This window comes from Lemur catta, chromosome 5, assembly GCF_020740605.2.
Source record: "Lemur catta isolate mLemCat1 chromosome 5, mLemCat1.pri, whole genome shotgun sequence".
Classification (NCBI taxonomy): Eukaryota; Metazoa; Chordata; class Mammalia; order Primates; family Lemuridae; genus Lemur; species Lemur catta.
The window spans coordinates 16,650,889-16,662,862 of record NC_059132.1 but is presented as its reverse complement, the minus strand read 5'-3'; the positions used below and the strand labels follow the sequence as shown (position 1 = coordinate 16,662,862).

At 49.4% G+C, this 11,974-nt stretch overlaps 1 protein-coding gene across 1 annotated transcript; it reads left to right on the top strand.

Moving 5' to 3' along the window:
• Window positions 1-6,568: 6,568 nt before the first annotated feature.
• Window positions 6,569-7,688, top strand: FBLL1 (fibrillarin like 1). The gene has a single exon (XM_045551214.1). It carries the CDS (start codon window positions 6,569-6,571, stop codon window positions 7,568-7,570), a length of 1,002 nt encoding a protein of 333 aa, XP_045407170.1. The 3' UTR covers window positions 7,571-7,688.
• The last annotated feature ends 4,286 nt before the right edge of the window (window positions 7,689-11,974 follow it).

Sequence of the window (11,974 nt, the reverse complement as noted above, 5' to 3'; positions counted from 1 at the left end):
TCTCCTCTTTCTCTTCTACTAGTTTTCAGATTCCGTCCTTTCCTTCTAGCCTGCCTGGATTTCAGGCTGGCCTTTGTGCCCATACCAGGGGCACTGCCTATCCTCATGGCTTCAAGGTCAACTGTTCCTATAACCCTGTACCCTGCTGACTGAGAAGGATGCCATCTGCCCTTTCTTTGCAGGGTGCAGAGCCCTGAGTAGCACACCAAGACCTGCAGGCACCCAGGGGCTGAGGACTTCTGAGGCTCTGAGTCACTGACGACAAAGTGGGTATTTCGGTGAAAAGGGCTCAGCCTTGCCAGGAAAAATACAGAAGATAAGAAAGACACGTTTTAAAAAATAGCATGTTTGGTCTCCACTCTCACTGCTTCATTTGACTGCCCTTAAAAAATAATTTAAAAAAATTTTAAAAATAGCATGTTTGGGAACTTGCATATTTTTTGGCCAAAATGATTTTATATTTTGACCAAGGGAATTGAATGAAAGAGTTCAGTTAAGGTACCCTGTAGAGGCAATCTCACTGCATTTAAATAGACTTATGTTGTAATAGTTACGGTTTTTGTTTCCATCAAAATCACTTTCAACCATCTGACATCTGAGAGAATGTCCAAAGGCAACTGGAATCATCAAATAGTGGTACAGGAGAGACAAGACTGGGGTCAACTTTGATCCAATTTCTTTTTTCTGGAAGCTTTTGATTTTTTTCCCCATCTTCCCAGGAATTTCTAAAACAGAGAGATGCCAAAATGAGATCATAAGTGAAGCTAAACTACAGTCAGAGTCGCTTGGGATTAACAAGGAATCACGGGATTAGTGAAGAACAGGCTTTCTCTACAATTCTGAGTTGACAAAATGAACGAATCCTGGAGACATGAGGGAATCCATAGCAGCAAGGGTGATGTCACCAACAGGTCATCTGGAGGCCCCTGGGGGCAAAGACCAGGTGTGAGAGCAACCAAAGTCCAAATGTGTTGTTTTACTTTCTATGTCTACATTTGGGGCTTTTCTACCAGCTGTCAAACTCTCAGACAGCAGAGAGAATGAACTAATGATACCAGCAGGGTCATAGAGAAATTATTCTGAATATACTGGGGTAAATGAGAGGTCATCTACTATCCTCGGGGGGTCATGATTTTTTTCCTCTATTGAACAATGAATTCTTAAAGCAGATTTAAACTAGAGCACAAACAGTATCAGTCACTCAAAGTTAATTAACATCAACAATGTAATTCTATGTGAATTTTTCCTCTCAGTCTTTGACTTTCCTTCTTGGCCAATGTCAGCCCCATATGGCCAGCATTAACTATCTAGCAAACTGGTTAAATAATATTCGGTTGATGGAGGCCATTATCTTAAGTGAAATAAGCCAGGCACAAAAAGACAAATATGGCATGTTCTCACTTATATGTGGGAGCTAAAAAATGTGACCATGTGCAGGTAGAGAGTGGAAAGACAGAGAACAGAGGCTGGGAAGGGTAGTGGGGGAGGATGGGGGGATGAAGAAAAGTGGGTTCAAACATATACAGTGAGGTGGAAGGAACAAAGTCAATGTTAGATAGCAGAGTAGGGTGACTGTGCTTAACAAAATTGTGTTGTAGCTTAAATACCCTGACTTGATCACTATGCATTATATATGTAACAAAATTTGTCATGTACCCCATAAATCTGTACAAATAAAAAATAATAATATTCAGTTGAGTTACAAAAATTTCATTAAGGTTAATGAGAGTACATAGGGTCATCTGAGATAAAAGAATTGCTTTCTTTGGCTTGCTGTGCATTTCCATACCGGCCACCAGTATCATGACGTAAGTATAGTCAGTGCTTGTAAAAGGTGAAATGTAATGCATTGGAGACCCCAAGAGACTCACTGTACTCTTGTGTGGATTTTAGATTGTTTGCCTGTTTGTAGGAATTTGTAGATTCCCTATAGGATTTGTAGTGTGGACAAGCCAGCTAGGCTCTGACTCTCAATTTATTCTGCTACAAAATGAAGAATTACAGATGATTTCTAAGGTATGTTTTAGAACCAAGACCCTTGTCACAGCAGCCCATTTAAGCATTCTGAGTGTGCACTGAGGGCCAGCACTAATTCCACAGTGGGAATGGCAGGAGAGTCTGAGCCATGCAGAGACGAAGCACCCCCGGCAGAGGTCATGGCCAAATGTTAGTGAGATCCCAAATGAATCACTTCAGGTCTTGTCCAAGGGGGAGAGAGTTCTCTCTTTCTACTTTAACGACCTTTACTAGACATGTGATTGGCAGTTGATTGTGATTCTGAGTTTTAGGTATGTGTTAGTGAGAAGGTATTATATTTTGTCTTGACTAAATTTAAATACATACATATTAAACAGTAAATTTCATCTGTGATGTTTGTGTTGGGTACACTGATCCAGGTGTGCCAGCCTGGCATCATGCAGTCGATACTTATGGCAAAAACATTTACTGTTTCCCAATTATCCCACCCACATGTCTCCACTGCCTTCCAGCCAGGCAGGGCATGTGACTGGCCGTGGCCAATGGGCCGTGAGTAGAAATGATCGTGACCAGTTCTTGGCAAAACACACAAAAAGGAGGTGAGTTCTCCATGCACTCTCTTCCCCAACAGTAACAATGGAAACTCTCTTTTTTCTCATGTTTCGGATGCAAGATGTTGGTGCCTGAGTTGTTCAGTGGCCGTGTGGGGCAAACCTCCCACTGCCCTTCAATGGACATGAAATATAAGCAAGAACTAAACATAGCTGTTTTAATCCATTGAGATTTGGGAGTTATATGTGACTGCATCGTAGTCCAGCCCATCAGGAGCAAATACAGCTGTGCCCGTCACTGGTGGTGGAGGTCACCCTTAGATGTGGACCATGGCTTATAGAAAACAGCTGGGAAAGCCTCTTTGTGCATGAATGTTTAAGTACTATGAGAATGGGGCTGAGGTTCTACAGCCATCCTGCTGGATTTCCTTAGATCATGGCTAGTCACTCTCTGGGAAATTTGCTGGGATGGTGTGTGAGAAAATAGAGTGAAGTTCCTCATGCATCTTTTTATTTATTTTTAATTTTTTAATTTTTTTGAGACAGAGTCTCATTCTGTTGCCCAGGCTAGAGTGCTGTGGTGTCAGCCTAGCTCACAGCAACCTCAAACTCCTGGGCTCAAGTGATCATTCTGCCTCAGCTTCCCAAGTAACTGGGACTACAGGGGTGCACCACTCCCAGCTAATTTTTCTACTTTTTGTAAAGACAGGATCTCCCTTTTGCTCAGGCTGGTCTCAAACTCCTGGCCTCAAGCGAACCTCCCACCTCAGCCTCACAAAGTGCTACGATTACAGGTGTGAGCCACCGTGCCCAGCCACCATTAGCTTTTTTGTTTGGATTTCTACATATTTCTTTTGGTCAATCTTTTTATTGAGGTATAGTTAACATACGATGAAATTAATCTTTTTTTTTGCTTTCTTTTAAATACATGTATTGCTGCTAAAGCTTTTGCCCTCGGAGAGTGGCACTGGTTCTCTTAAAAAGTTTGTTGTGTATGCACATTGATACAGATACTGTGAGACACTTGAACAATGTGCCTATGCTTTGACCTAGCTATTCCACTTCGAACATTATAGTCTAAAGAAGTGATCCTTGCAAGAAATGATGATTAGAACTAACATAATGAGGGTGGTGATGGCAGTAGTGGTGGTGATCACTGTTGTCATGGAAGTGGTGGTGGGGTGAGAAGGAGTGGACTAATCCAAGGGGTATTTGGAAGATATAATCCACAGGACTTCCTGACACATTGAATGTGGGCAATCAGAAAGAGGAAAATTCAAAGCCAGGGATTGCCAAAGTATAGCGGCTCCCCTCCTGTGGTGAGTAGCCTGGAAACTGCAGTCTAGGTGCCCTCTGCTTAGCTCTGCGCTACTACACCCACCGTGCTAAATCCCAGAACCTCTTCTGGGAATGTTGATCAACAAAAAAGTGTTGATTCTTGTGTGTGAAAGGGGATACACAGGCCAGTACCCTAAACCCCATAACACGGTTCAGCAAGAGCCAGAATGTCATGTTTATTCTTGAATTCTACTTTATGCTTCAAAAGCCCACTCTTTCAATCTGCAGCATTTTGATATTAAAAAAAGAACCATTAGGCAGAACCAAGGACAGCAACAAAGGTGCTGAAGGGGTGGGTGGGCCTCATCTCATCAGTAGCTCACTTTGGCCTCCCAGAGTGCTAGGTCACTGGGTAGCAGAAATTTCTCTTCCTTGTGGAGCATCAGCCTTTTGTTTTATTCAGGCCTTCAACTGATGAGATGAGGCCCACCCACATCATGGAGAAAAATCTGCTTTTTGAAGTCTACCAGCTTAAATGTTATCCGGGCACCTCATGGTCTAGTCAAGTTGACACAAAATTAACCCTCTCAGGGTCTGATCTTTTTGGTAAACCCAAATTAACACACCAAGTGCAGCTCATCATTTTGGAGAACATTCTTCAGTTTGTAGAGAGAGTGGAAACCTCTAAGGAGAGTATTTTACACGAGCTACTCGCCTCAGGAACCACACATTTCACTCTCTGACCCCTTGTTCACATTCTAATGCGTAAACCTCTGGCCTCCATTAAGGAGGCACTCTAGTCATCAGGGAAAACCAGACCTGGCATCGCTGTCCATGTGTGTGAGACAGTAAGAGGTGCGGTCCAGGGTGGAAGGAGAGCTTTACCGTGTGCACGTCTGGAGTGTTCAGTGCCACCTGCCTGACATAGGCTCAGGTCCTTCAGGTACACTTTGTCTCTCTCTCTGGACCAGGCACTTAGTTCCTCTAATAGGAAGGTTGCCCAGCTGCTTACACCGCTACACGGATTTCCCAGGCTCTTGGGTGAACTCCAAAGCCCCCTGCAGTAGCCAAAATGGCTTCGTTGGTGTCGCTGTCCCTGGTGCTGACCACATGCCAAAGCCGCTGCATAGCACCTTTGTTGCTGTCCTTGGTTCTGCCCAATGGTTCTTTTTTTAATATCAAAATGCTGCAGATTGAAAGAGTGGGCTTTTGAAGCATAAAGGAGAATTCAAGAATAAACACGACATTCTGGCTCTTGCTGAACCGTGTTATGGGGTTTAGGGTACTGGCCTGTGTATCCCCTTTCACACACAAGAATCAACACTTTTTTGTTGATCAACATTCCCAGAAGAGGTTCTGGGATTTAGCACGGTGGGTGTAGTAGCGCAGAGCTAAGCAGAGGGCACCTAGGCTGCAGTTTCCAGGCTACTCACCACAGGAGGGGAGCCGCTATACTTTGGCAATCCCTGGCTTTGAATTTTCCTCTTTCTGATTGCCCACATTCAATGTGTCAGGAAGTCCTGTGGATTATATCTTCCAAATACCCCTTGGATTAGTCCACTCCTTCTCACCCCACCACCACTTCCATGACAACAGCGATCACCACCACTACTGCCATCACCACCCTCATTATGTTAGTTCTAATCATCATTTCTTGCAAGGATCACTTCTTTAGACTATAATGTTCGAAGTGGAATAGCTAGGTCAAAGCATAGGCACATTGTTCAAGTGTCTCACAGTATCTGTATCAATTTGCATACGCAACAAACTTTTTAAGAGGACCAGTGCCACTCTCCGAGGGCAAAAGCTTTAACAGCAATACATGTATTTAAAAGAAAGCAAAAAAAAAAAGTGCATTTCATTGTATGTAAACTATATCTCAATAAAAAGATTGACCAAAAGAAATATGTAGAAAGCCAAACAAAAAAGCTAATGGTGGCCGGGCACGGTGGCTCACGCCTGTAATCGTAGCACTTTGTGAGGCTGAGGCGGGAGGTTCGCTTGAGGCCAGGAGTTTGAGACCAGCCTGAGCAAAAGGGAGATCCTGTTTTTACAAAAAGTAGAAAAATTAGCTGGACATGGTGCCTGCCTGTAGTCCCAGCTACTCGGAAGGCTGAGACAGGAGGATCGCTTGAGCCCAGGTGCTTGAGGCTGCAGTGAGATATGATGATGCCACTGCACTCCAGCCCAGATGACAGAGTGAGACTTGGTCTCAAAAAAAAAAAAAAAAAAAAAGCTAATGCTTACAGCGCACTTGGCAGACGGGATGGTGAGACAGATCAAGCTTGCCCAAACTCAGACAAGATCCTCAGAGGCAGGTAAGCGTCCTGAGACCACACAGCAAGGATGAAGCTGATGTTTGTCTCCCCTTGTCCTGCTGCAGAGACGTCCCTGTCCCCACCGCCCGGGGAAGCGCCAGGGGTCCCTGAGAAAGCGGAAGATGGGGCAGGGGAAGGGTTGCGGAGGAGCAGGCTGCATCTGCGCGCGCAGGGAAGCGGGGCTTCCGGGGCTGCGGGTCGCCCAAGCGGGTGTGATGCAATCACGCCAGTCGCTGCGTCAAAGGACGGCTCCGGGGATGCAGGGACTGCGGTAGAGCTAGCCCGGCCCACCCCGCCGCCGCGAACCGCGCGGACAACCGCTGCCACCAACCTTCGTTCCCCGCAAGGAATACCACCCCGGGCCACCAGAGTCCCTGGCAACCGCCCCGAGCCACCGGTGACCCCTCACCGCCGTCCCCGGCCCCCCAGGCGCCCGCGCGCGCCATGAAGTCGGCGGCGAGCTCGCGCGGGGGCGGCGGCTGGGGCGCCGGGCGAGGTGGCGGCGCCGGCGGGGCCAAGGGCGGAGGCGGCGACGGCGGCGGCCCAGCGGGCAAGGCCGGCTTCGGGGCGCGGGCGCGCGGCTTCGGCGCGGGCGGCCGGGGCCGGGGGCGCGGCGGCGGCGGCGGCGGCGGCGGGGACGGCAGGGACCGCGGCGGGGGCGGCGGGGGCGGTGGCGCGCGGCGGGGCGGCGCGGCCAAGAGCAAGAGCCGGCGCAGGAAGGGCGTGATCGCCGTGTCGGTGGAGCCGCACCGGCACGAGGGCGTCTTCATCTACCGCGGGGCCGAGGACGCCCTGGTCACGCTGAACATGGTGCCCGGCCTCTCGGTGTACGGCGAGAGGCGCGTCACGGTGACCGAGGGCGGCGTGAAGCAGGAGTACCGCACGTGGAACCCGTTCAGGTCCAAGCTGGCCGCCGCCATCCTGGGCGGGGTCGACCAGATCCACATCAAGCCCAAGTCCAAGGTGCTGTACCTGGGCGCCGCCTCGGGCACCACGGTCTCCCACGTCTCCGACATCATCGGCCCCGACGGGCTGGTCTACGCGGTCGAGTTCTCCCACCGCGCTGGCCGCGATCTGGTCAACGTGGCCAAGAAGCGAACCAACATCATCCCGGTCCTGGAAGACGCCCGGCACCCGCTCAAGTACCGCATGCTCATCGGGATGGTGGACGTGATCTTCGCCGACGTGGCCCAGCCGGACCAGTCCCGCATCGTGGCTCTGAACGCCCACACCTTCCTGCGCAACGGGGGCCACTTTCTCATCTCCATCAAGGCCAACTGCATCGACTCCACCGCCTCCGCCGAGGCCGTGTTTGCTTCGGAGGTGAGGAAGTTGCAGCAGGAGAACTTGAAGCCTCAAGAGCAGCTGACCCTGGAGCCCTATGAGAGAGACCACGCTGTGGTCGTCGGAGTCTACCGGCCTCTTCCCAAGAGCAGCAGCAAGTAGCGCCCCGCTCAGCTCCCCTGGCGGATCTCCCCAAGACTGTGTTGTGTTGGGTATTGTTATGGGTGTGTTTTCTCTGTATTTTGTTTTGTCGTTTTTCTATTAAATGGCATAAAGAAACAGTACCCAGGAGTATGGTGAGGCCAGGCTGGGCTTTCCTGCAGTAACATCCCTCCGGAAATCCCAGAGGCCTAAAACAGCAGGTGTTAGGGGCCCATCAGGTAGCAGCTGGGCAGCTGTGCTTGTTCTACTCACTCAGGTCCCTGACTCCCCAGGGCCCCATTTTCACACGGGATTCCTCCAGGGAAGGAGAAAGAGAGCTGGGGAATTACTAATGAGCTTTTAGTGTTTCCCTTGGAGCTGATGGGGCACTTCCGTTCACCTTGGCCAAGTGCCATCACCAAGCCTGCCTCCAGGAAAGGGTCCTGGATATTGATGGACAGTAATATGGTTGAACAACCCCAATGCGTCTGCCTCAAAGCCAAAGTCTTTTTTTTATTTGGGGGGAGGGTACTGAGGAGGGAGGTTAAATTTCCTTTTTTTTTTTTTTTTGAGACAGTCTCACTCTGTTGCCCTGGGTAGGGTGCAGTGGTGTCATCATAGCTCACTGCAGCCTCAAACTCCTGGCTCAAGCGATCCTCCTGCCTCAGCTTCCCAAATAGTTGGGACTACAGGTGTGCACCACCACGCCTGGCTTAAGTTGCCCAAATTTATACAACCAGTAAAGAGGCAGAACTGAAATGTGGGGCTCCAACTACACTATTTCACTGGCTTCAGTGGGATTTTTGTCTCTTCCTCCCCCCACACTGGGACATGTGTTCTGTGGCCTCATTGTGTTCTTTCTCCCCACCCCACAGGGCTACCCCTTTCTTAGGTTTTACAATAGCAAAACGAGGCAGGGGCACAGGACATGGGTCCGTCTAGCAGACGGTTCCCACTGCAGGGCATAACGTACCACCAAATGTTTGCAGAACAGCCAGAAAAGTTACTCCCAGGAAGTACCTGTCTCTGCAGGCAGTTCCTGCAGACCCTGAGATGCTGGGCTCAGTACGTTGGATTCTGGCTGTCCAAACCAGCCCAGAGGGAGTGGGAAAGTGAGCAACCCCAGGAGAGTTGAGAATGCCCAAAAGCCTGGTAAATCCTTCTAAACCAGACCTTGAAAAGGCCTTTTATTTATTCACTCACTCATTCATACACTCAAAAAAACCTCATTGCCAACTGCCAATGTCATCAACATTTGGTCTGGGAATGACTGCTCACAGAGGCATCATTTTACAGGTGAATTTGCCTTCCTGGAGATGTGTTTGGGCAGATTGTGGTTAGTCTGCTTTTTCTGAGGGTGTACTTCCTGAACAACAAAAAAGATAAGTTATTATACTTTTGTTTGTCTGGGGTAGATGCATGTGGAATAAATCAGACTTTTCAAAGGCAGCCACCCTTTACCACTCCTTCACCCCACCCCACAATTTGGCCAGAGAGCTACTGTTCACACTTGTTGGCAAGACTGACTCAGGAAGAGAGTGAATGAGGTAAATATCTACAAAAATCCAAAGCAGGCACTTCCACAAACAAATGAATACCTTCACTGTAGCCCTGCAAAGCCAGGATCATTATTCCTATTTAACAGATGAGAAAATTGCAGTTCAAAGAGATGGCGTGACTTACTTAAGGTCCCCCAGGAAGGCTCACGGTTAGAAATCAAACCCCTGTCAGTCTGACTCCAAAATCTATGTCCTTTTCACGGAAGTTCATGCCGGTTCTGTCGCTTGGAAAAGCCCTCTCTCCAATCCTAGCCTAATTGATTAGTTGCTGGGAAGCCCTGAGGTTGGGAACACTCAGGAGGGAAGGCCTCTGCAGCAGCTGGGCCCACGATCCAGCCCTTCCTCAGAGCCACATGGGCCTCCACACAGGGTCTTTGTCCCCAGGGTGGGGGACAGAGCACGGGAAACTCAGCCTCTGTCTTTGGCGTGGATGCCCCCTTACTTCCTGCCCCTCCCCCCATACAATTTACAGTCCACAGCTGAGGCTCCTAGAAGTGCAGATCATCAGTGAAGACATGGTATGCAAACAGTCTCCTGAAGACCGTCTCTGCACAGCAGACAGGTTCCTGAGCCAATGGAATGGCATGTAAGTACCAACAGGAGTACAGGAGTAAGGACCGAGGGAAGATAGGAGGCAAACTGGAACGTGGTTTTGGAGGATGAGGGCAGGGGAAAGGACTGTCACTGCTGCCTCCTGGGAGACCTAGAGGCAGCAGTGGCACTGGGCACCAGGCCTGCTCAGAGCTGGGAATGCATCTGTGACTCTTGGCTTGGGTTCCCAGAAGGCTTTAAATTTGGATTTCCAGGTGTCTTAGTCTGTTCTTAGTCTATTATAACAAAATGCCACAGAACTGGGTGGCTTACACAACATTCATTTTCTCACAATTCTGGAGGCTAGAAGTCCAAGATCAAGGTGCTGGCAAATTTGGTTTCCGGTGGAGGCTCTCTTCCTGGCTTGTAATCAATCAGTCACCGTCCTGCTGGGTGCTCATGTGGCTTTTCTCCTGTGCACACACAGTGAGAGGGGGCGAGCTCTTTGGGGTCTCTTCTTCTCACAAGGATACCAATCCTATTGGATTACAGCCCTACCTGGATGGCCTCTTTTAACCTTAATTTACCTCCTTACGGCCCTATGTCCAAATACAGTCACATTTGGGGTTAGGGCTTCAACTTAGGAATTCTGGGGGGACACAGTTCAGTTCCCAGCACTAGGGCTGGATGAGCACTACCAGCTGAAATGCCGGTCTCACCAGACTGGGAGAACTGGCTGAGGAATGTGCAATGGGAAAATACCTGCAGAGAGCCCTGCACAGGGAGTAAGTGCCCTGTGTGTGGCTCTCGCTCCCTATTTTCCTCGTATTGTCAATAGAAGATGATAAGGTAGCTGAGAATTGAGAGTTCACATAAATGCCAGGGTTGCCTTGAAGCGTGGGGGAGCTCAGCAGGACTTCTGCAGGGGCTGGTCCAAGCTGGGAGCTGGGGGGAGCTTGCTGCCCAGTCTCCAGTTTCGGGGAGTTGGCAGCTGCACCCAGAGCACAGTAGAGAACCCAGCATGGGCATCAGTGAGTGCCCTGCTGCAGCCACCTCCGCAGCAATGCAGGGAGGCTGGAACCTGGTGCTCAAAGGCCAGGCAAGACCACATGTCAACGGGGGTCAGTGGGAGCCAGCAGGGAAGAGCAGACCCCACCCCACCTGCCACCACGATGTCTGCCAGCTCCCTCGCTCAAGAGCCTCCCGCAATAAAGGGAAGAGGAATGGGGCAGGAGAGAAGGACCTGAGGGGTCAACCTTTATCCAAAAGAGGCTGTTTTAAGCAGGAAGAAACCAAGTTCCATAAAACTGGCAGTTTGTCCTCCCAATCCTGTCAGGTTAGAATGTAACATCCCTGGTTCTTTTGTCTCAGTGCCGAAGAATGATCACTGAGCCTGAATCGAGGGAGCAAACGAACAGGCCAAACAGATGCCAGCACGCCAAGCACCAAGATTTATTAATACTAAGCACAGTGTGTTCCAGAGAGGGAGCGGCTCTATCTCCACGAGTGGCAATGACCCTGGGTTTTTAGCACACACTTGCATTTATGTCATAAGTGGCCTGCTTGCCTCTCTTCCCTGTGGGTGGAGTTTCCCGCTCCCCTACTTCCGCTCTTGGGTGATTGACAGGTTGGGCTTCCATAACTAAATACTTTGTGCGCTTTTGGAATTCCCAGAATTCCCTTTGATTGCCCATGGTGGGGGGGTACATCTGCAATGAACCCCGGGTCAGTAGAGGACAATTAAAATCTTCCACTGCCCATGCACCAGTTTGTTCCAGTTGTGGCCCTGGCCATATCCCCAGTTTGTGGTTTCTCTGCCTGTTTTTGGTTGGTCAGTCCCATGATGGACAAAACATCTGTTCCTCTCCCTTCCTCCTTATCCCCACCTGACACTATTAAGCAAGATGTTCAAGCCCATCTGGGTTGTAGTGAGTACTACCTTTGGGTATTGCTACACTAATATTTATCAAGCACTTACCTATGTCCTAGGCAGAACGCTAAGCATGTATTTGATCTTTAAAAGCATGATTTTTCAATTAATCACTAGAACAAACATTCCAGAAAGTGCTGAAACATTAACTTTTCAGCTTGATGAATGACTGTAAAATCAACACTTGTACCAGAGCTACCCCTAACATGTGTATGGCCCGGGGCAAGAGACTATCTTAGCACCCCTGGCCCAGGGCCTACGCCTTTCTCTTCCCACCCCTGGTTCTGTCCCACACGCTGAGGGGCCTCACACGCCTATCTGTACACACCCAGCCCTCAGATCCAAGACCTGTTCCCCTGCCCTTCAGACAGCCTCCTGTAGGACACCTCTTGAGACTAGAATTAC

What these genes read in the sequence shown, in the direction of transcription:
- FBLL1 (XM_045551214.1), top strand. Translation starts at nt 6,569, where the DNA reads ATGAAGTCGGCGGCGAGCTCGCGCGGGGGCGGCGGCTGGGGCGCCGGG.